The 23,043-nt window shown below is 44.8% G+C and overlaps 3 protein-coding genes and 1 long non-coding RNA gene across 6 annotated transcripts; 2 read left to right on the top strand and 2 right to left on the bottom strand.

Annotated features, from left to right (window-relative positions):
* Positions 1 to 2,345: 2,345 nt before the first annotated feature.
* On the bottom strand, positions 2,346 to 2,994 carry LOC147971404 (uncharacterized). Its single transcript, XR_015603310.1, has 2 exons — positions 2,763 to 2,994; positions 2,346 to 2,696 (listed from the first exon to the last, which is right to left on the bottom strand). It is a non-coding gene; the product is annotated as an uncharacterized LOC147971404 (long non-coding RNA).
* Positions 2,995 to 13,127: 10,133 nt separating this feature from the next.
* Positions 13,128 to 19,173, top strand: LOC125509022 (protein EMSY-LIKE 3). 3 transcript variants are annotated; one of them, XM_048673864.2, is made up of 11 exons: positions 13,128 to 13,280; positions 13,388 to 13,485; positions 15,684 to 15,931; positions 16,033 to 16,142; positions 16,236 to 16,485; positions 16,571 to 16,792; positions 16,866 to 16,934; positions 17,826 to 18,068; positions 18,138 to 18,206; positions 18,280 to 18,343; positions 18,758 to 19,173. In XM_048673864.2, the coding sequence occupies exons 2-11, from the start codon at positions 13,458 to 13,460 to the stop codon at positions 18,871 to 18,873; spliced, it is 1,419 nt and encodes a 472-aa protein (XP_048529821.1). In that variant the 5' UTR covers positions 13,128 to 13,280; positions 13,388 to 13,457; the 3' UTR covers positions 18,874 to 19,173. The 3 variants fall into 3 exon arrangements, with proteins under 3 accessions (XP_048529821.1, XP_048529820.1, XP_048529822.1); XM_048673863.2 differs by having other exon boundaries at positions 16,565 to 16,792; XM_048673865.2 differs by lacking the exon at positions 16,866 to 16,934 and having other exon boundaries at positions 16,565 to 16,792.
* A 973-nt stretch (positions 19,174 to 20,146) lies between these two features.
* On the bottom strand, positions 20,147 to 20,703 carry LOC125509024 (uncharacterized). Its single transcript, XM_048673868.2, has one exon. The coding sequence runs from the start codon at positions 20,600 to 20,602 to the stop codon at positions 20,288 to 20,290; it is 315 nt and encodes a 104-aa protein (XP_048529825.1). The 5' UTR covers positions 20,603 to 20,703; the 3' UTR covers positions 20,147 to 20,287.
* A 145-nt stretch (positions 20,704 to 20,848) lies between these two features.
* Positions 20,849 to 22,931, top strand: LOC125509023 (uncharacterized). The gene is made up of 2 exons (XM_048673867.2): positions 20,849 to 22,258; positions 22,402 to 22,931. Exons 1-2 carry the CDS (start codon positions 21,993 to 21,995, stop codon positions 22,745 to 22,747), a joined length of 612 nt encoding a protein of 203 aa, XP_048529824.1. The 5' UTR covers positions 20,849 to 21,992; the 3' UTR covers positions 22,748 to 22,931.
* Positions 22,932 to 23,043: the final 112 nt, after the last annotated feature.

The raw sequence follows: 23,043 nt of genomic DNA, 5'->3' as shown, positions 1-23,043 counted from the left end.
ATGGTATGATTGTATGTTGTTCTATGGACTAAACCCTCCGGTTTATATAGACACCGGAGGGGGCTAGGGTTACACAGAGTCGGTTACAAGGGAGGAGATCTACATATCCGTATTGCCAAGCTTGCCTTTCACGGCAAGGAAAGTCCCATCCGGACACGGGACGAAGTCTTCAATCTTGTATCTTCATAGTCCAATAGTCCGGCCAAAGGATATAGTCCGGCTGTCCGAAGACCCCATAATCCAGGACTCCCTCACTAGGTACATGCAAAGGCATATATAAACCATGAGGATTGAGTCGTGACTTAGCGTTTTGACATGTAGTGCAGCGAGCAACAAAACACTCAACATCTCGTCTCATCTTTGGTCAAAATAAATGTGCAGCAAGTATTTCCTCCATCTTCTTCATGCCAAAATGTCACATTAATCCCCCTCCATGCGCCTCCTACAACAACAAAAGATGAACAGAGCTAGCTGGAATTCATAGCTGTTAACACAGAACACAAATCCATCATTAATGACGAACTTGTCCCATGTTCTCCCTCCTTTACAATTTTACATCACATCTTTAAATTCAGCATCATGCACATATTCATCTTTGGTTGTCTCCAAACCAAATATTTTAAAGTCAAGTTGTGAAAGCATGGTATAACGACAAGACAAAGCATCAACAATAACATTTTATTTACCCTTCTTGTGTTTAATGATATAAGGAAAAGTCTCAATGAATTGAACCCATTTAGCATGTCTACGGTTTAGTTTTGCTTGACTTTTAATGTGTTTCAAAGATTTATGATTAGAATGTAAACAAATTCTTTGGGTCATAATGTTGCCATGATTCGTCGTCGTCATGATCAACCCTTCTTCATCAACAATTTCATGATTCTCACCATTGAGACTGAATGATTCCTTCGTATGCTTGTTGGATGGTGATGAAGATGAACAAGATTTGTCATGCAATCGAGTCAATTTGTTAGGGCTTGATCCCTAGTATCCACTATGTTATGAGATTGATATTCCTATGAGTGTGCTATGCTTAATGCTTGTCACTAGGGCCTGAGTGTCATGATTTCAGATCTGAACCCACTATGTTTTCATCAATATATTTGAGTTCTGGATTCTACTGCTAGCTATATGCACTAGTTATTGTTCTGAACCGTAGGCCCCAAGGTGACAATAATTGGGGATGACTATAATTTGAGTAGTTCATGTATTCACCATGTGTTAATGTCTTAATCCGGTTCTCTATAAAAGGAGGCCTTAATTACAATGCAGATTTTTGGGACATGCAGCCACGCGCTGCCGAAATCCCGTTCGTCCACACGCGCATCAGGATTGTTACTTTATATAAGCTCATTTGCAATACCTGGCATCTAAATTACTGGCCCTCCCAAATACAGTGTGCTATACCCCCAACCAATGGACCAGACGGCATTAATACTCGTATGTATACATGTCTGGCTGGTAGCGCCCGGTGTCATAGTTCGGGTGATGGCATAACTGCTGTGGACGTAGGGCAGCCATCATTAAGCAGTCGTGCTTGCTGGTTGCGCACACTATAGATCTTCTCCACACCGCGCCCTGGGAAGAAGCAAAGGAAGAAGACGAGATGGCTTCTGCAGAAGCGGAGTTCAATAGGTTAGCCATTCCAGACTTTGTCCTCACCGCCATTGGTTCTTTTCTCTGCTTACAAGCCTACCTGTAATCATCTTTCTATCTTCCTCGACCCAGCACCATGACGAAATTTAGTGGAACATGGGATTTGCCTTGTTACCCTGATTCGTTGGTTTTTGGAAGCCCTTCTGTGAGGCTCGGCACGCCGCGAGAGACGGATTTACAGATTTGTTAGATTCAGTTGATATTATGCAAGGGACAGATCTTGTGGATTCAGAAGAGAAAAAACAATATGAGGATAGAGAACGGATACATAGCCCTTGACGATAAGGTTGATGGGCCAGGAGGTAAGTTTTTCTGGCCGTGTCATTTGTTTTTGCACATGTAGTTGGAGCCCATGATCTTTCCGTTGCTTGATGGAGAACACTAATGCCAGATGAGAGAACAACCAGTGCTGAAAGGGTGCCTCGTGCTCTTGAAGACCCGATGTGTTGATGGCAAATTAATTCACGGTGGGTGTCATGATCAGACTGGAGGATAGCAGCGTCGAATTAATGCGCGCAGGGGGGGACTGGGTCTCATTAAACTCTTGTCCACTGGTGATTGTGGTGCACACGTAACGCAGAGCATTAATGACGTCAGTGTGTATTTGCATTTGTTTTGCAGTGTGTCTCGTGGTCACGGTTCAGTTAATAACGTATAGCTCAAATACGACTTGCCATGATGGGGCTACATTCACACAACCGTTGGAGATGTATTATTGATAAGCCAACTGTCTGCCCACATGAAAAAGCAACACGTACTAACAGATACATGCATGCAAAACATGCAAAAGTAAAAGAAATACGTATGAAATCTGCTGCACTCCCTTCGCAGAGGCCCTAAGCTTCAGAGTTTCTGCATGAAGATGATGGCCATGGCCAGCAGGTTCACAAGGCCTAGGATGAAAATGTTCTTCACCAATGTTTGATTTTGTTCGAGAAGCGGGACGTGGCGATGGACCGATGCATGCGAAATCAGATGGCCCCGAACTGAAGTACTTATGTACTTGTTCTCCCACTTCCAGAAATTGCATCCTTCATGCTCTGACGTAAACGAAGAAATTAGCCCAGAATGAAGAAGACAGATGGAAAGGGTGTTGAGAAACTTACTCCATGGAGTTCACACTTGTAGAAATGACTCCCTGGGTTTTCTTCCTTTCCTGAGACATGCCAGATTATGTAGCTTGCGTTGCGTTCGGGGCAGCGTATGAGAGGGAGCGGGGGCAACTGGTTGGCGGTGTGGTGTGGAGCTACGCTGAGACATGTATGAACATATGCTTGTGAGCTCCGGCGAGGCTTTCAGAAATGCAGAAGAAGAATGGGCAGTAGAAACAATATCGCCGGACGTTTAAGAAGACAAAGGGTCCAGCTAGCCGTTGGGGTTGACCGCTGATGCTTAATTAACCCGCGTCTCCTTTCCGCGTGGTGCAGCTGAAGGAAATATGCCCTAGAGGCAATAATAAAGTTATTATTTATTTCCTTATATCATGATAAAAGTTTATTATTCATGCTAGAATTGTACTAACCGGAAACATAATACATGTGTGAATACATAGACAAACAGAGTGTCACTAGTATGCCTCTACTTGACTAGCTCGTTAATCAAAGATGGTTATGTTTCCTAACCATGGACAAAGAGTTGTCATTTGATTAACGGGATCACATCATTAGTTGAATGATCTGATTGACATGACCCATTCCATTAGCTTAGCACCCGATCGTTTAGTATGTTGCTATTGCTTTCTTCATGACTTATACATGTTCCTATGACTATGAGATTATGCAACTCCCGTTTGCCGGAGGAACACTTTGTGTGCTACCAAACGTCACAACGTAACTGGGTGATTATAAAGGTGCTCTACAGGTGTCTCCAAAGGTACATGTTGGGTTGGCGTATTTCGAGATTAGGATTTGTCACTCCGATTGTCGGAGAGGTATCTCTGGGCCCTCTCGGTAATGCACATCACTGAAGCCTTGCAAGCATTGCAACTAATGAGTTAGTTGCGGGATGATGTATTACGGAACGAGTAAAGAGACTTGCCGGTAACGAGATTGAACTAAGTATGGGATACCGACGATCGAATCTCGGGCAAGTAACATACCGGTGACAAAGGGAACAACGTATGTTGTTATGCGGTCTGACCGATAAAAGATCTTCGTAGAATATGTAGGAGCCAATATGAGCATCCAGGTTCCGCTATTGGTTATTGACCGGAGACGTGTCTCGGTCATGTCTACATTGTTCTCGAACCCGTAGGGTCCGCACGCTTAAGGTTACGATGACAGTTATATTATGAGTTTATACATTTTGATGTACCGAAGTTTGTTCGGAGTCCCGGATGTGATCACGGACATGACGAGGAGTCTCAAAATGGTCGAGACATAAAGATTGATATATTGGAAGCCTATGTTTGGATATCAGAAGTGTTCCGGGTGAAATCGGGATTTTACCGGAGTACCGGGAGGTTACCGGAACCCCCCGGGAGGTATATGGGCCTTAGTGGAAGAGAGGAGAGGTGGCCATAGATGGGCCGCGTGCCCCTCCCCCCCTTGGTCTGAATAGGACAAGGAGAGGGGGCCGGCCCCCCTTCCTCCTCTCTCTCCTCTTTTCCCCCCTCCGCGAATCCTATTCCAACTAGGAAAGGGGGGAGTCCTACTCCCGGAGGGAGTAGGACTCCTCCTGGCGCGCCTCCTCTTGGCCGGCCGGCCCCCCCCCCTTTGAGCCTTTATATACGGAGGCAAGGGGCACCCCTAGACACAAGTTGATCCACGTGATCATATTCTTAGCTGTGTGCGGTGCCCCCTTCCACCATAGTCCTTGATAATATTGTAGTGGTGCTTAGGCGAAGCCCTGCGACGGTAGAACATCAAGATCGTCACCACGCCGTCGTGCTGACGGAACTCTTCCCCGACACTTTGCTGGATCAGAGTCCGGGGATCGTCATCGAGCTGAACGTGTGCTAGAACTCAGAGGTGCCGTAGTTTCGGTGCTTGATCGGTCGGACCGTGGAGACGTACGACTACATCAACCAAGTTAACGCTTCCGTTGTCGATCTACAAGGGTACGTAGATCACACTCTCCCCCTCTCGTTGCTATGCATCACCATGATCTTGCGTGTGCATAGGAATTTTTTTGAAATTACTACGAAACCCAACAGTGGCATCCGAGCCTAGGTTTTATGTGTTGATGTTATATGCACGAGTAGAACACAAGTGAGTTGTGGGCGATATAAGTCATACTGCTTACCAGCATGTCATACTTTGGTTCGGCGGTATTGTTGGACGAAGCAGCCCGGACCGACATTACGCGTACGCTTACGCGAGACCGGTTCTCCCGACGTGCTTTGCACAAAGGTGGCTAGCGGGTGACAGTTTCTCCAACTTTAGTTGAACCGAGTGTGGCTACGCCCGGTCCTTGCGAAGGTTAAAACAGCACCAACTTGACAAACTATCATTGTGGTTTTGATGCGTAGGTAAGATTGGTTCTTGCTTAAGCCCGTAGCAGCCACGTAAAACTTGCAACAACAAAGTAGAAGACGTCTAACTTTTTTTTGCAGGGCATGTTGTGATGTGATATGGTCAAGACATGATGCTAAATTTTATTGTATGAGATGATCATGTTTTGTAACCGAGTTATCGGCAACTGGCAGGAGCCATATGGTTGTCGCTTTATTGTATGCAATGCAATCGCGCTGTAATGCTTTACTTTATCACTAAGCGGTAGCGATAGTCGTGGAAGCATGAGATTGGCGAGACGGCAATGATGCTACGATGGAGATCAAGGTGTCGCGCCGGTGACGATGGTGATCATGACGGTGCTTCGAGGATGGAGATCACAAGCACAAGATGATGATGGCCATATCATATCACTTATATTGATTGCATGTGATGTTTATCTTTTATGCATCTTATCTTGCTTTGATTGACGGTAGCATTATAAGATGATCTCTCACTAATTATCAAGAAGTGTTCTCCCTGAGTATGCACTGTTGCGAAAGTTCTTCGTGCTGAGACACCACGTGATGATCGGGTGTGATAGGCTCTACGTTCAAATACAACGGGTGCAAAACAGTTGCACACGCGGAATACTCAGGTTATACTTGACGAGCCAAGCATATACAGATATGGCCTCGGAACACGGAGACCGAAAGGTCGAGCGTGAATCATATAGTAGATATGATCAACATAGTGATGTTCACCAACGAAACTACTCCATCTCACGTGATGATTGGACATGGTTTAGTTGACTTGGATCACGTAATCACTTAGAGGATTAGAGGGATGTCTATCTAAGTGGGAGTTCTTTAAGTAATATGATTAATTGAACCTAAATTTATCATGAACTTAGTACCTGATAGTATCTTGCTTATGTATGTTTGATTGTAGATAGATGGCCCGTGCTGTTGTTCTGTTGAATTTTAATGCGTTCGTTGAGAAAGCAAAGTTGAAAGATGATGGTAGCAATTACACGGACTGGGTCCGTAACTTGAGGATTATCCTCATTGCTGCACAGAAGAATTACGTCCTGGAAGCACCGCTGGGTGCCAGGCCTGCTGCTGGAGCAACACCAGATGTTATGAACGTCTGGCAGAGTAAAGCTGATGACTACTCGATAGTTCAATGTGCCATGCTTTACGGCTTAGAACCGGGACTTCAACGATGTTTTGAACGTCATGGGGCATATGAGATGTTCCAGGAGTTGAAGTTAATATTTCAAGCAAATGCCCGGATTGAGAGATATGAAGTCTCCAATAAGTTCTATAGCTGCAAGATGGAGGAGAACAGTTCTGTTAGTGAGCATATACTCAAGATGTCTGGGTATTGTAATCACTTGATTCAACTTGGAGTTAATCTTCCGGATGATAGCGTCATTGACAAAATTCTCCAATCACTTCCACCAAGCTACAAGAGCTTCGTGATGAACTATAATATGCAAGGGATGAATAAGACTATTCCCGAGCTCTTCACAATGCTGAAAGTTGCGGAGGTAGAAATCAAGAAGGAGCATCAAGTATTGATGGTCAACAAGACCACTAGTTTCAAGAAAAAGGGCAAAGGGAAAAAGAAGGGGAACTTCAAGAAGAACAGCAAGCAAGTTGCTGCTCAAGAGAAGAAACCCAAGTCTGGACCTAAGCCTGAAACTGAGTGCTTCTACTGCAAGCAGACTGGTCACTGGAAGCGGAACTGCCCCAAGTATTTGGCGGATAAGAAGGATGGCAAGGTGAACAAAGGTATATGTGATATACATGTTATTGATGTGTACCTTACTAATGCTCGCAGTAGCACCTGGGTATTTGATACTGGTTCTGTTGCTAATATTTGCAACTCGAAACAGGGACTACGGATTAAGCGAAGATTGGCTAAGGACGAGGTGACGATGCGTGTGGGAAACGGTTCCAAAGTCGATGTGATCGCGGTCGGCACGCTACCTCTACATCAACCTTCGGGATTAATATTAGACCTAAATAATTGTTATTTGGTGCCAGCGTTAAGCATGAACATTATATCTGGATCTTGTTTGATGCGAGACGGTTATTCATTTAAATCAGAGAATAATGGTTGTTCTATTTATATGAGTGATATCTTTTATGGTCATGCACCCTTGAAGAGTGGTCTATTCTTATTGAATCTCGATAGTAGTAACACACATATTCATAATGTTGAAGCCAAAAGATGCAGAATTGATAATGATAGTGCAACTTATTTGTGGCACTGCCGTTTAGGTCATATCGGTGTAAAGCGCATGAAGAAACTCCATACTGATGGACTTTTGGAACCACTTGATTATGAATCACTTGGTACTTGCGAACCGTGCCTCATGGGCAAGATGACTAAAACGCCGTTCTCCGGTACTATGGAGAGAGCAACAGATTTGTTGGAAATCATACATACAGATGTATATGGTCCGATGAATATTGAGGCTCGTGGCGGATATCGTTATTTTCTCACCTTCACAGATGACTTAAGCAGATATGGGTATATCTACTTAATGAAACATAAGTCTGAAACGTTTGAAAAGTTCAAAGAATTTCAGAGTGAAGTTGAAAATCATCGTAACAAGAAAATAAAGTTTCTACGATCTGATCGTGGAGGAGAATATTTGAGTTACGAGTTTGGTGTACATTTGAAACAATGCAGAATAGTTTCGCAACTCACGCCACCCGAAACACCACAGCGTAATGGTGTGTCCGAACGTCGTAATCATACTTTACTAGATATGGTGCGATCTATGATGTCTCTTACTGATTTACCGCTATCGTTTTGGGGTTATGCTTTGGAGACGGCCGCATTCACATTAAATAGGGCACCATCAAAATCCATTGAGACGACGCCTTATGAACTATGGTTTGGCAAGAAACCAAAGTTGTCGTTTATGAAAGTTTGGGGCTGCAATGCTTATGTGAAAAAGCTTCAACCTGATAAGCTCGAACCCAAATCGGAGAAATGTGTCTTCATAGGATATCCAAAGGAGACTATTGGATACACCTTCTATCACAGATCCGAAGGCAAGACTTTTGTTGCTAAGTTCAGAAACTTTCTAGAGAAGGAGTTTCTCTCGAAAGAAGTGAGTGGGAGGAAAGTAGAACTTGACGAGGTAACTGTACCTGCTCCCTTATTGGAAAGTAGTGCATCACAGAAAACTGTTTCTGTGACACCTACACCAATTAGTGAGGAAGCTAATGATAATGATCATGAAACTTCAGGACAAGATACTACTGAACCTCGTAGATCAACCAGAGTGAGATCCGCGCCAGAGTGGTACGGTAATCCTGTTCTGGAAGTCATGCTGCTAGATCATGATGAACCTACGAACTATGAAGAAGCGATGGTGAGCCTAGATTCCGCAAAATGGCTTGAAGCCATGAAATCTGAGATGGGATCCATGTATGAGAACAAAGTGTGGACTTTGGTTGACTTGCCCAATGATCGGCAAGCAATTGAGAATAAATGGATCTTCAAGAAGAAGACTGACGCCGACGGTAATATTACTGTCTACAAAGCTTGACTTGTCGCAAAAGGGTTTCGGCAAGTTCAAGGGATTGACTATGATGAGACCTTCTCACCCGTAGCGATGCTTAAGTCTGTCCGAATCATGTTAGCAATTGCCGCATTTTATGATTATGAAATTTGGCAGATGGATGTCAAAACTGCATTCCTGAATGGATTTCTGGAAGAAGAGTTGTATATGATGCAACCAGAAGGTTTTGTCGATCCAAAGGGAGCTAACAAAGTGTGCAAGCTCCAGCGATCCATTTATGGACTGGTGCAAGCCTCTCGGAGTTGGAATAAACGCCTTGATAGTGTGATCAAAGCATTTGGTTTTATACAGACTTTCGGAGAAGCCTGTATTTACAAGAAATTGAGTGGGAGCTCTGTAACATTTCTGATATTATATGTGGATGACATATTACTGATTAGAAATGATATAGAATTTCTGGATAGCATAAAGGGATACTTGAAAAAGAGTTTTTTAATGAAAGACCTCGGTGAAGCTGCTTACATATTAGGCATTAAGATCTATAGAGATAGATCAAGACGCTTAATTGGACTTTCACAAAGCACATACCTTGACAAAGTTTTGAAGAAGTTCAAAATGGATCAAGCAAAGAAAGGGTTCTTGCCTGTGTTACAAGGTGTGAAGTTGAGTCAGACTCAATGCCCGACCACTGCAGAAGATAGAGAGAAAATGAAAGATGTTCCCTATGCTTCAGCCATAGGCTCTATCATGTATGCAATGCTGTGTACCAGACCTGATGTGTGCCTTGCTATAAGTCTAGCAGGGAGGTACCAAAGTAATCCAGGAGTGGATCACTGGACAGCGGTCAAGAACATCCTGAAGTACCTTAAAAGGACTAAGGATATGTTTTTCGTATATGGAGGTGACAAAGAGCTCATCGTAAACGGTTACGTTGATGCAAGCTTTGACACTGATCCGGACGATTCTAAATCGCAAACCGGATACGTGTTTACATTAAACGGTGGAGCTGTCAGTTGCTGCAGTTCTAAATAAAGCGTCGTGGCGGGATCTACATGTGAAGCGGAGTACATAGCTACTTCGGAAGCAGCAAACGAAGGAGTCTGGATGAAGGAGTTCATATCCGATCTAGGTGTCATACCTAGTGCATCGGGTCCAATGAAAATCTTTTGTGACAATACTGGTGCAATTGCCTTGGCGAAGGAATCCAGATTTCACAAAAGAACCAAGCACATCCAAATACGCTTCAATTCCATCCGGGATCTAGTCCAGGTGGGAGACATAGAGATTTCCAAGATACATACGGATCTGAATGTAGTAGACCCGTTGACTAAGCCTCTTCCACGAGCAAAACATGATCAGCACCAAGGCTCCATGGGTGTTAGAATCATTACAGTATAATCTAGATTATTGACTCTAGTGCAAGTGGGAGACTGAAGAAAATATGCCCTAGAGGCAATAATAAAGTTATTATTTATTTCCTTATATCATGATAAAAGTTTATTATTCATGCTAGAATTGTACTAACCGGAAACATAATACATGTGTGAATACATAGACAAACAGAGTGTCACTAGTATGCCTCTACTTGACTAGCTCGTTAATCAAAGATGGTTATGTTTCCTAACCATGGACAAAGAGTTGTCATTTGATTAACGGGATCACATCATTAGTTGAATGATCTGATTGACATGACCCATTCCATTAGCTTAGCACCCGATCGTTTAGTATGTTGCTATTGCTTTCTTCATGACTTATACATGTTCCTATGACTATGAGATTATGCAACTCCCGTTTGCCGGAGGAACACTTTGTGTGATACCAAACGTCACAACATAACTGGGTGATTATAAAGGTGCTCTACAGGTGTCTCCAAAGGTACATGTTGGGTTGGCGTATTTCGAGATTAGGATTTGTCACTCCGATTGTCGGAGAGGTATCTCTGGGCCCTCTCGGTAATGCACATCACTGAAGCCTTGCAAGCATTGCAACTAGTGAGTTAGTTGCAGGATGATGTATTACGGAACGAGTAAAGAGACTTGCCGGTAACGATATTGAACTAGGTATGGGATACCGACGATCGAATCTCGGGCAAGTAACATACCGGTGACAAAGGGAACAACGTATGTTGTTATGCGGTCTGACCGATAAAAGATCTTCGTAGAATATGTAGGAGCCAATATGAGCATCCAGGTTCCGCTATTGGTTATTGACCGGAGACGTGTCTCGGTCATGTCTACATTGTTCTCGAACCCGTAGGGTCCGCACGCTTAAGGTTACGATGACAGTTATATTATGAGTTTATACATTTTGATGTACTGAAGTTTGTTCGAAGTCCCGGATGTGATCACGGACATGACGAGGAGTCTCGAAATGGTCGAGACATAAAGATTGATATATTGGAAGCCTATGTTTGGATATCGGAAGTGTTCCGGGTGAAATCGGGATTTTACCGGAGTACCGGGAGGTTACCGGAACCCCCCGGGAGGTATATGGGCCTTAGTGGAAGAGAGGAGAGGTGGCCATAGATGGGCCGCGCGCCCCTCCCCCCCTTGGTCCGAATAGGACAAGGAGAGGGGGCCGGCCCCCCTTCCTCCTCTCGCTCCTCTTTTCCCCCGTCCGCGAATCCTATTCCAACTAGGAAAGGGGGGAGTCCTACTCCCGAAGGGAGTAGGACTCCTCCTGGCGCGCCTCCTCTTGGCCGGCCGCCCCCCCCCCCTTGGAGCCTTTATATACGGAGGCAAGGGGCACCCCTAGACACAAGTTGATCCACGTGATCATATTCTTAGCTGTGTGCGGTGCCCCCTTCCACCATAGTCCTCGATAATATTGTAGCGGTGCTTACGCGAAGCCCTGCGACGGTAGAACATCAAGATCGTCACCACGCCGTCGTGCTGACGGAACTCTTCCCCGACACTTTGCTGGATCGGGGTCCGGGGATCGTCATCGAGCTGAACGTGTGCTAGAACTCGGAGGTGCCGTAGTTTCGGTGCTTGATCGGCCGGGCCATGGAGACATACGACTACATCAACCAAGTTAACGCTTCCGTTGTCGATCTACAAGGGTACGTAGATCACACTCTCCCCCTCTTGTTGCTATGCATCACCATGATCTTGCGTGTGCATAGGAATTTTTTTGAAATTACTACGAAACCCAACAGCAGCCAGCCGTTGGGTGGGTGCACAGGTCTAGCTTCAATGCGTGAGCCTGCCTTGCGGGCCATATGCTGGACGGGATAGAGGTAATACCCGAACTATACGAGCTTGTCTACGGTCGTTGTAAAACGTTATACGCGCTCGCTGTATTTATGTTGCACGAATCACATAGGAACGAGTGGTGTTGATATGGACCTCGCGTGGCTACATGTCCACACGCGATTTATCGGCCTTAATTACAATTAAATTTCCTTATGGACTCCACTGCCACGGGAGGATAGGACAAAAGATGTTATACACGTTCTTATTATAAGCACATATGACTATATATGGAATACATCCCTACATTGAATTGATGAATATGAGCTATTGTTTGTCGCTCTAGGTTGTGACTGTTATATGATGAATATCACCATACAAATATCAATTGATCCAATGCCTATACTTTGCTCATATTGTCTTTGTTAAGTTAGTATTGTTGCTGCTACTGTTATAATTATTACAAAACTGCTATTGCTACTGTTACCGCTACTATCAAATTATCATACTACTCTGCTACTAAACACTTTGCTGTAGAGAAATAACTTTCAAGCTGTGTGGTTGAATTGACAACTCAACTGATAAGATTTATAAATATTCTTTTACTCATCTTGTGTTGAGTCAATAAATTTGAATGAAATTCTACCCTCAAAGATTGTCATAATGCCCTATACTTATTGGTCATCAACAGCTAAACTATTAGTCATGTTCTTGCAATCCTCTATCTCCAGATTGATATACTCTTTTCATTTCTATATACAAGACCAGTATTCAAAAGGAAAGTTACATCTATACAAAGCTGAAGAAGAATTGAGAAATTTTTGCCTCATGCAAGGATACTTATACTAATGTAAACATTGCATCTAGCCACAGAAAAAAAATTAAATGAACGACAATTAATATGGATCGGAGAGAGTACAACATGTTTAGCTACCCCTTCCGATCCATATTAGGCATTAAATTGTCGCTTATTTTGTATAAAGTTGTACTAAACGAGCGACAATTAATTTGGACTGGAGGGAGTAATTCGGAACACAAAAGATTTTTCACACAAATAATCAAGTTATTTATTAGCTGACTTTATTTTTTTATAAAGGATGGGATAGTCTCTTTGTATTTTCTTTTTCGAGGGAAAGATACCTTGTATAAATAGACGGAGGGAGTATTGTGATCGGACCGGAAGTTGCCGCTGTCCCGAGGGAGACGAGTGAGTGAGCGACGACTCCCGTAAGCCGTTGATTATCCACGCGTACAAGATCCGCGACACGTCCGCCAATTTCTCGTTCCCCCCCCTCGTTTATTTTCCTCTCTCTCTTCGACCCCCTGTTTTTTTTTTCTCTCGGCGAGAAAGAATCCCCATACTTGGCAGTACTACCACCTCTTCCCCACTCGGTCGGACCACCACCTCGCCTCCCCCCCAAATCTCGCCGGATTCCGCCGCCTCCACGCGCGCCGGAGGTGAGCCGCCCTCGGATCCGCGGCCGCCTGGGCCGCTCGCCGCCCGGAGGCCCCGCGTTCGGCGTCGCAGTGGCGAGGGCTGACTCCCGTTCCTCGCGTGGTTGCAGGTCCTGACAAAAATCGCCCGGAGCTCGCGCGCGTCTCCCCCGGGGTGGTCGCGCGGCGGCGCGCCGAGCCATGAACTACGGGCCCTCGGACAGCAGCGGTGAGTTGGGGCTTGGGCGGGGCTGCTCGGCTCCGCTTCCCCGTGCTAGCTAGGGTTTCGAATTCTAGGGTTCTTGCTTGCTTGAGCTGCTTCCCACTGGACGTGGATTGCTCGGGGAGGGATAGGGGTTTTTGTCTGTGGGGGTAGCCAAAGGTCGCGTTTTTGGGTGCCTGGTAGGTTTATGGGTGCAAATTCTTGCGGGTTCGGGGGTTCGAGCTAGGTCTGAGATTGCGTGATGGCAGGCTAGCATTAGGGTTACCTTGGGGCTTGCGTGGAGAAATTTTGGAGCTTTGCACGCGGGCAGGGTTTTATGGCGACTCTGGCTCAAGTCGTTGTGGGTATATATGGGCGTGAACTTTGTACCATTTACGACCGTTCCCTGTAGTTCGAATGTGTTTAGGCCCTGATTGGGAGCCCTAGACATCGAGACACAACCAGTTACGCTTTGCACCACAACTACAGTAATAGTTCATAGAGATTATGACGAACAAAATGAAGTACAAGGAACACACAAGAGACACATATCTCTCCTTGAAGCACATTCCATAGCTTATAGTAGTGTGCTTTACCATAATTTCAGAAAAGTTATACGGAACCACTCCCAAGTTATAGATCACAGGATTACACAAGAAGCACATAGTGATATCAGCAGTGTCAATATAGCATGTCACCGTGGCCGCAGTCGTACTACCTCCTAGTGGTTCATCTAGGAAATAGAGGATTGCCCTAGCATCGCAATAGCAAGCCAGCAACCCCTCCAAGGTATCCACACTTGGGGGTAATAACACCATGTGTCGCTTGGCAATGGCTTTCAATGCGAGGGTGGATGGATGGCTCGGGTGAATGCTGAAAATTCTTTCAGTTTTCTTGAAATACCACGACATCCTCAGAAATATGGGCAAAACAGCACACCGAGAAGACCCCTAGTCGGCCTGCCCATGTGAAACCCCTGTGCATGTGGGGGCCCCTCTTTCTCCTGCACGCTGCCTTGTTTGATCTATATATACTCCATGCCCGGTGGATGGATGGCTCGGGTGATTTGAATGCCAAAATTTCCCTCAGTTTTATTGAAATTCCACGAAATCCTTGTAAGTATGGGCGAAATAGCACATGGAGAAGACCCCTGTATATAATTTGCATCTTCGTTCGATCATGCTCTTGCCAAGTGTGCAACATTTTTTAGGTTCATGTATTTTGGACATGGCCGGAGAGCTCCTGTTCGACCAATAGTTGGTAGTGGCCCCTAGTAGGACGTGCCAACTTCCAAGTATACATAAAGATCATATCTGGTGAACACTCACAGAGTGCAGTTATATGCATTTCCCCTTGCGATATTTGTCGAATCCAAGACGAATATGTGCCATCCTTGTTTGGATAGCTTGGCCACTTTTTCCTCAATCACGTGTCTCAGAATCCCCGTACAGAGCAACTCTTTAACCGGATCTGGTAACTCGAGGGCACAGAGATGTCCTTCTTGTTGTACAGAGACGCAGATTCCATCTTGGTTGACTGGCCTAGAACATGCTTATCGAGTAACCAGAAGTCACTTCGAGATTGCACAGTTATGGAATAGTGTTTGGTAACCCCTAAGTAAGCCATTCTAGATTCCACTGCTTGAGTCTGCGACAATCTCAAGTCTAGGTTATAGGATGCACATTGTATATTAGACCAACCGATGACATGAATAAGACAATGTTATATTGATGTGTCATGGTGGTTTAATCCAACCGTATGTTCTTTAACATGTGTCTGGATTACTGGTTTAATATCTCCATATCTATAACCTGTGAATCATGGTCGTCACCCAATACCTAGTCCACATATACCTCTCCTTGCATGTTTATCAACTAGGGATCAGCTTACAATAACCAGCAACATTATTGATATTATTCAAGGAACATGTTATCAAATAAATCATGAATGTAAAGAAATGCAACCATCATTCATCTATATAACTCCTTTGTGGCACATCACCAAGGTTCATTGGACTTAGTGAACAGCATGCTTATCAATTCTATTTATGTTATTTATTTGAACATTACAGGCCATTTTTATTTGTCATATTCATAAGAACAATGTGAAATACTCTCTGCTACTATGTCAGCAATTGTGATTTTTTCCCTGTTGCGAAGCTTGTATATGAACAGCTCTACAACTTGCACTAAGTGCTGGTTCCTAAACTTTTGTGTGGGTTACAGGAACTGATGATGACCTTCCACCACCATATCCGAATAATCCGAATAATAGGAGTATACGAGGCAGCGGGCGTGCCAGTGGTAATGGCAGAGCTATTGTTCCTGTCAGTGGTAATGGAAGGGCCATTGCTCCTGCCAGCTCGTACCCTAGAGCCCAGACCGATATGGAAACACAAATTCAACAGCTTGAGCAAGAAGCGTATTGTGCAGTTCTGCGTGCTTTTAAAGCTCAGTCTGATGCCCTCACATGGGTTGGTACTGCTAGACCTGTCCCTGTTAATTCAGGTGTTTGTGCTGAAAATTTATATGTTATTTCTCAAAGCTGACCTTAGATCAACTTTGCCTTTTTTAGGAGAAGGAGGGTCTGATTACCGAACTTAGGAAGGAGCTAAGGGTATCCGACAAAGAACACAGGGAGGTGCTAAACAGGGTCAATGGTGATGATATTATCCGCAGCATAAGGTCGAATATAGATAAATATTTGTGCTATTCACTGCAATGTTGATATGTTTTCTGTTCCCAGCACTCTAAATTTCTGCCTTGATTCAAATTAAGGGAATGGAGATCAACAGGAGGCCTTCAGGCAAGCTTACCCAATAATCCTCAGCCTATACATCATGACCCGGCGCCTAGCCCTACCACCTCTGGCCGTAAAAGGCAAAAGACATCTCAATCCGTTCCTCCCCTACCTGTACCGTCTCCTCCTGTTATGCATCCACAGCAGATGGCTACACCAACACAACCTTCATCTTCAGCAGCTAAAAAGGGATTTCTGCCAGGCACTAAAGGCAAAAAGACAAAACCAGTAAGCACATATCTGATGGCTTGTTCTGTTATGAAGCAATTTTTTTCTCTTCTTTGATGGAATTTCATGTGCTTCCAAGGGCCAGAAGATACCAGGGGGCTCTGCAGTCAAATCTATGCCACCTTCAGCAGGTCCCAGCGGAAGGGGACCACATATGAACAGAAACTTTCCTGGTCGCCCTGCTGCTCCTGAACCTTCTCAAGGACAGCATCATCTTAATCCTTTAATTGGCCGTAAAGTCATGTCTCGGTGGCCTGAAGATAATAATTTCTATGAAGCCACTATAACTGATTACAATGCGGAAAAGGTGTGCTTTTAGCTCATTAGGATTATAGTTTTGTTAATCCAAGCCCCAGATTTTCTGAGGGATTCCATTGCAGGACGTTTATGCGCTAGTTTATGACATAAATACAGCTAATGAGACCTGGGAGTGGGTTGATTTTAAAGAGGTACACGATCTTTTTTATGTGGACATTCTGATAATTATTCACATTTTCATGCTTGGTGTTTTCCTTTCTTTGATATTGGACTTACAAAAAAGTAGTTAAGGTACAAGCATGATGAGGAATAAGATTGCGTGGTTAGGCAGGGTTAGCTCCGAAAACAAAATTACCGGGGAACATGGGAGGGAACATCATGATCTTTTGACTCTTGATGTGAACTAAGACAATTTTAGCTGTTGTTACATCGCCAACTTAATAGACCCAAAGTGGCCGGGCCCTTCCCTGGACCCTGCGCAAGCGGGAGCTACATGCACCGGGCTGCCTTTTTTTTTAAATCGCCAACTTGGCCATGTGATGCAGACCTACACATCATGCTTGTGTCAAATGGGCCTGTATTAGTGAACTAAGGTAATGCAACTGATCTGTTGGGATAAGTAACTGGACTATTGACCCTACCGTGTAGCAAAGAGGGACAACTTTATTTTACAGAATTATGGTCATTTGATATCGGTTTTCCCATTGCCACTAGTGTCCTGACCAGGAGTACATTCCAGTCAGTGTTTCACTCCATTTTCTTGCCAAATGTCGGGCGAACATTTTGATAACAGTTTGTGATATCAACACTTATCCTTGAGAACCGCGTCAAATTTCTAGAGAACATAACCTGGTACCTTGATTCAGTCATGAAGATCATATGGTACAGATATAAAGATGGTTAGATTCGAATGTGAAACAAATGCCATCCGTTTGGCTAATGTCCTCTGGTAGCATTTGCCCGTTATTATTGTATCGTGCACATGTCCCAATGTGTGTGCACCAAACCGCTTGATGACTACTGTCCTCTGAACTTTTCTGTTTGATGGACTTTGCTGACAATTCCTTGGGCCCTGACTACAGATAAAACCAGAAGACATAATCTGGCAAGGCGAGGACCCAGGATTATATCAAGGAGGTCGTGGTGCTCCAGGTAGCGGGGGTAAGAAGTCAACTAGCCGTGTTATGCCCACACCAGGTACAGGTAGGGGGAGAGGATTCCAAAAGAATGTGTCGAAGAAAGACTTTCCACGTTCGCAAAATGGCGTTGGGAAGAGAAGTTCTGATGACATTGATATACTTCACACTGAAAGCCTGATAAAAGAGGTTAGTTTGAAGAAAGTTTGCTAGCCTCTCTGATGATGAAGATGTACTAACCTTATGCATCTCCCATAGGTGGAGAGGGTCTTCAGTGTTAGTCATCCTGATCCTTTGGAGGTAGACAAGGCAAAGAAAGCGCTGAAGGTATGCTGGAATATATACTGATATCCATTCGATCAGGAGGCCTTTGGTTTTGACTAACCAGCAATGCTTGCAGGAGCAAGAACAGTCGTTGATTGATGCGATAGCAAGGCTTGCTGAGGCATCTGATGGCGAAAGTGGTAAATACTAAATCATTGCTTGTTGACAAAATAGGAGGATCTTTCTGATGTTGCAGAAAACCACCCAGACAATTTCCAATTTAGGATGACTACCCTGATCAGGGGAGCAGTTTGAGATGTCATGGCTGTATACCATTTTGCAGTGTATTCACTATCCACTATAATTATACTCAGTTTCCACTTTAGAGAGGTAGGATCCTTGTAATGCAGTGGACAGTTTATAGAATGTGCCAAATTGTAGATAGTGTTCCTCTCTTACTTGGGAGATATGAGGCTAGCCTATCTGTCTATCCTTTATGCCTAGCGGTTACAAGATTGCAGCGTTCTACACCGCAAACATGATTTTTTATGAGTTGAACATGCCTTGTAGCTGTGTAGTAATTGCAATGCCCTGTCATGTTTTCATGGGAACAGATGAGCGGAACCGTGGCCGAAGGATGGGGCCATATGGTGGGCACCCGCATCAAGCAAACTATGCGGATGCCATGGGTGTTGATGGCGACCACATGGTCGGAGGCGCTGCCACATAAATGGATCGCCGGAACATGTATACACAAATTCGATTAGAAGCCCGTCCTGTTGTAAAATCTTATTGCTAATGTTTATTTAAAACTTAGCCATAGGTTGAAACCATCTGGTTTTGAGAGACGATCAGTTTTTGTTCTCTTCTTTTTCTTTTGGGGTAGGACTGCTTAACGTGTTGTAAAGCTGCTGCTCTGCGGAGCTATTGTGCTTCTTGTTATTGCACAAGTGATAGTGCAATGGTGATTGATTAGACTTGGACATTTTGACCTCTTGTTTTCGAAACGTCGCTAACCTCCTCATTACTCTGGAATCATGTTTTATTCATGTCATTATCTACAATGGTTATGTGAGAGTATACACTAGGATATATTGGAACGATCATAGCCTGGTAATGGGTTGAGTTGACCGCTAGCATGGTTGTGCTACGTTGAAGCAACTTTTTTTTCCGGATGACAATCTCTTTTAATTGATATATCTACTCCCTATGTTCACAAATATAAGATGTTTTTGATATTTCAATATGGACTATGTATGGACTGATAAGTGAACAAATCCGTTAAAACATGTATATATAAATCTGATTCACAATTTTTTTTAGAACATCTTATATTTGTGAACGGAGAAAGTAGTTATTTGGATGAAAATGTGAAGCAAACAAGAAGTCTGTCTGAGGAGCGAGTGTGCGGACCAAACCAATTTAGCTGTCGATCTGAATACAGTCTGTAGTACAAATGCTCATGAAATATGTGAAAAGTAAAAAATAAAATATGTGAGGTTCCTTCTGGCCTGTAAGAAAAAGTTCTACTGTTTGATATTCTTTATAACCTAGTAAAGATAGAAGAAATTCTGTCAGGAGTTCGTTTCTTTAGGGAATAATAATTTTTTGTCATTTATGTATTTTAGCAGAATGGACCGGGAATATGCTTCAGCCGCCGACTTGCAGTCGCTGGCTCGTGAGGTTTTTTTAGAGCGACAGCTGTGATGTGTCCACTGCCACTGCCACGAGTTCCTGGATCCAATGGGACCGGTTGCATTGCATGCCGATCAGATCGTTGGACCATCGTGGCATATGTACATTAAAACGGCCTGTACCCAATTATAACGAATCAATTTGGGAACGCTACCGATTTATTCTCCTTAGTATCTTAGATTTTGGAGAAAATAGCTCAAGGACTACTCTACAAAGTAGAAGTAGGCAGCTCAGGTGAAGGAGTAAGCGAGTTGCTAGTACATGCCCACCGGAATCGAATCGACCAAAGGATCATATCGCATTGCACGTTAAAAAGCAATCCCATCTCATCATCTCCAATAATAACAGCTCTTCCCACAAGAATAATTCCAAATGCACGCAGCACTCCAAACAATACAATACATCGAACAAATGAAAGTACTGGAGAAGAAGGTTTTCCGAAAGAGTCGTCAGGCGGGGACGGCCTCCTCCGAGTCGTCGGCGGCCGCCTCCTTCTCATCCTTGACGACGGCGGCGGCGCGGCCGTCCTTGGCGACGGCGGCGTTGCGGCGGTAGGCGTCCTGCTTGGCGGCCTCCACCTCGAGGAGCCGCTCCTCCTTCCTGGCCTCCGCCTCCGCCTGCGCCGCCGGGTCGTCGTGCGCCTTGGCCTTCTCCACCGTCTCCTGCACCACGGCCATGCCCTTCTCCTTGCCCGCCCACGCCGACGCGCCCAGGTTCGCCCCCGCCTCCTTGGCCGCGCCCGCCGCGCTCACCCCGCCCTGCATCTCTCTCGACCGACCTTCGCCTAGCTCGGCGCTACAGGTTTCTTTCTCGTGATCTAGCTGTCTTGCTGGTTCGTCGTTACTACCATGTCCGCCCGGCCGGTTCGAATTTATAGGCCTGGTTTATTCTATGGTAGCCGTATGTGGGGCCGCCGTATGTGTATTATCTGAATGATGATTTGAAGCTGGGGGCTCAGCTCAGGCGTACATGAATGTGGACCGACGGTGGACACGTGCCCTACCAGGTCGGCACGCACAGTGGCGCACTGCGGCGGCTGCCTCGTCTGGGAGGGATGCTGCTGTCCATGCATCCTATTCCTATGGCGTCTGGAATTAACACGAACCGATTCGCGAAAATAACAGGGACCGGTCTCTGCTCTCCGCTCTCGCTACCGCCATTATGCTTTCCTTTTTCTTTTCAATTACCGGTGTCTGTCGACATAGCATTGCTATATTCGGCATAAAGGAAATGTCGGGGAGGGAACATCACGTTTTCAGCCCCTCTCCCACACAAGCTACTCATATAGGGTTTTCCCGCCTCCTACCGGTGTCGTCGCTGCTCTGACTTATCTTCTGTGGCCTCAGGGCAATGGAGATGTGGTGGATCCCGACACTTGCTGGTGGGAGGGCTCTTGCTTTATTTTTAGGTGTTTTTTTGAGTTTGTTTACTGTTTATATCCTGTTTAGGAAGATGAGACGGCGGCGGCTTCCTGAAGTTGGATCCGGTCTTCGTTCATCTATGTTTGTGTGTCTCCATGTTGAATCCTTCTAATCGACACTTCTCTTCATCAACGACGTTTGTTGTTCCGGTGTGCTGGTCCTATTGGGCCTTGACACGACGACTCGAGTGTCTACTATACCAAAACCTATTTGGACGGTAACATTGAAGGAGAAGAACAAGCTATGATACCTAATGTAGCGTTGTTGACAACAGCGTAGCCGCTACAGCTCCAGTTCCAAGTTCCAAGGACCTAGTCGACAAGGCCAAGAAGCTTCCCCAATGGCTTGCAATCCCAAACTGCCCGTTGATCGTTGTACTCTACTTATAGCCATTGTCTTTCTTCTTTAGCTAGGATTTGGACGACTGTGACCGTGGCTTGTTCGTTGTAATGGATAGAAGTGAGTGTGGTTAGGTGGAACTTCTAGCTAAACTCGAATTCTAGATCAAGCTTCCATGAAATTCCTAGTCCTTGTGAGTTGAATCTAGTGAGTAGCTCACAATTGGTATTTAGAGCCTTCGTCCTGGAGATCCTGCTTCACAGCCACACGCACTTTATTCAGTCATGGAGGAACTCAGCCCTGAGAGCCGCGTTGTCTACGAGCTCCTCCGCTACAAGATCGTCAGCGACATGGACGAGAAACTCAAGGAGCAGGCAAATCGCTTCTCCATTCCATGAGCAAACTTCTGGAGGCGAATAACGGCATGCTTGATGGCCTCATGTCGGTGCGGGTGTATGGGATCCGTGAAGAGCTTGCGCCCGATCTCGAGCAAATCAAGGTGAGCCTATACAAGCAAGAGACCGTGGATCCAGGCCTCAAGGGGGCGGGAGTTCATCATCGTGCAATGCTGGTCATGGTCGTGCCGTCACCGACGCCCTTGGCTTTGACAATGAACACCGGGGGAAGGCCCATAATGTTATGTTCCTCCCCCAGTCAGAGGTGTGTGTGAATCTAATTCTTCTCTGAGAAAATCCCCCCCCCCCCTTCAAGATTTCCATGTTGTGGATGCTACTAAACATTCCCTGTTTTCTCTACCAATGGAGCTTCCAAAATTTGACGACACCAATTCAATGTTGTGGCAGAATTGATGCGAAGATCAGTTCCGTCTCTGGGGTAGTCCTATGCATAGGTGGATTTTCATGGCCACGGCTCAATTTGAAGGTGCTGCTGCTAGGTGGCTTGAATCAGTGCAAAGACGAATGCCCAATTTCAGTTGGACTGAATGGCCGTATCAAACTCTTCACAGAAAATTGTTTCGAATCGCTTCAACCAGTCCTGGGGAGGATTATAGCGGGATTGCTCCAACCAGTTCTGTGGAGGATTATGTTGAGCGCTTTGCTGAGCTCTATGATCAACTCACTGCCTATGAGGATGCTCCTAATTCTCTGCACAAGCCCAAGGTTGCATGAGGAATTGGGAGAGGGTTAATTGCTTTGTATAGAGATTGTTTTTAGTTTAGTATAAAACAGTAGGAGCCTCTACCACTTGCTGTAAGTTCCTTAATTTTTTTTTAGCCCTCTTTGGATGCAAAGTTTTCTTTGGAGTTCCGTAGAGATATCATGACTAGAGAAACTATAGTTGTAAATGCTTCAAGATGTTTGAATCAAGTAAATGTCGCAGTTCTACGAACTTTTGTATTCCAAATACCATGGATAATTTATTTATTTCCAATATTAAAGAAAAGTAACCCCGAAAAAAGAAAAGTATCCTGGATCTCTTTCTCT

The sequence above is a fragment of the Triticum urartu genome, chromosome 5A (assembly GCF_056163025.1).
Source record: "Triticum urartu cultivar PI428250 chromosome 5A, HENAU_Tu73, whole genome shotgun sequence".
NCBI lineage: Eukaryota > Viridiplantae > Streptophyta > Magnoliopsida > Poales > Poaceae > Triticum > Triticum urartu.
This window is presented reverse-complemented; position numbering and strand designations above follow the sequence as displayed.

Bases quoted from the DNA above. Each gene is read 5' to 3' on its own strand.
- LOC125509022 (XM_048673863.2), top strand. From the start codon at position 13,458: ATGAACTACGGGCCCTCGGACAGCAGCG. The intron at 18,069-18,137 runs GTTAGTTTGAAG...CATCTCCCATAG, and splicing joins CTGAAAGCCTGATAAAAGAG to GTGGAGAGGGTCTTCAGTGT. The intron at 18,207-18,279 runs GTATGCTGGAAT...CAATGCTTGCAG, and splicing joins AGGCAAAGAAAGCGCTGAAG to GAGCAAGAACAGTCGTTGAT.
- LOC125509024 (XM_048673868.2), bottom strand. From the start codon at position 20,602: ATGCAGGGCGGGGTGAGCGCGGCGGGCGCGGCCAAGGAGGCGGGGGCG.
- LOC125509023 (XM_048673867.2), top strand. From the start codon at position 21,993: ATGAGCAAACTTCTGGAGGCGAATAACGGCATGCTTGATGGCCTCATG. The intron at 22,259-22,401 runs GTGTGTGTGAAT...ATGTTGTGGCAG, and splicing joins TGTTCCTCCCCCAGTCAGAG to AATTGATGCGAAGATCAGTT.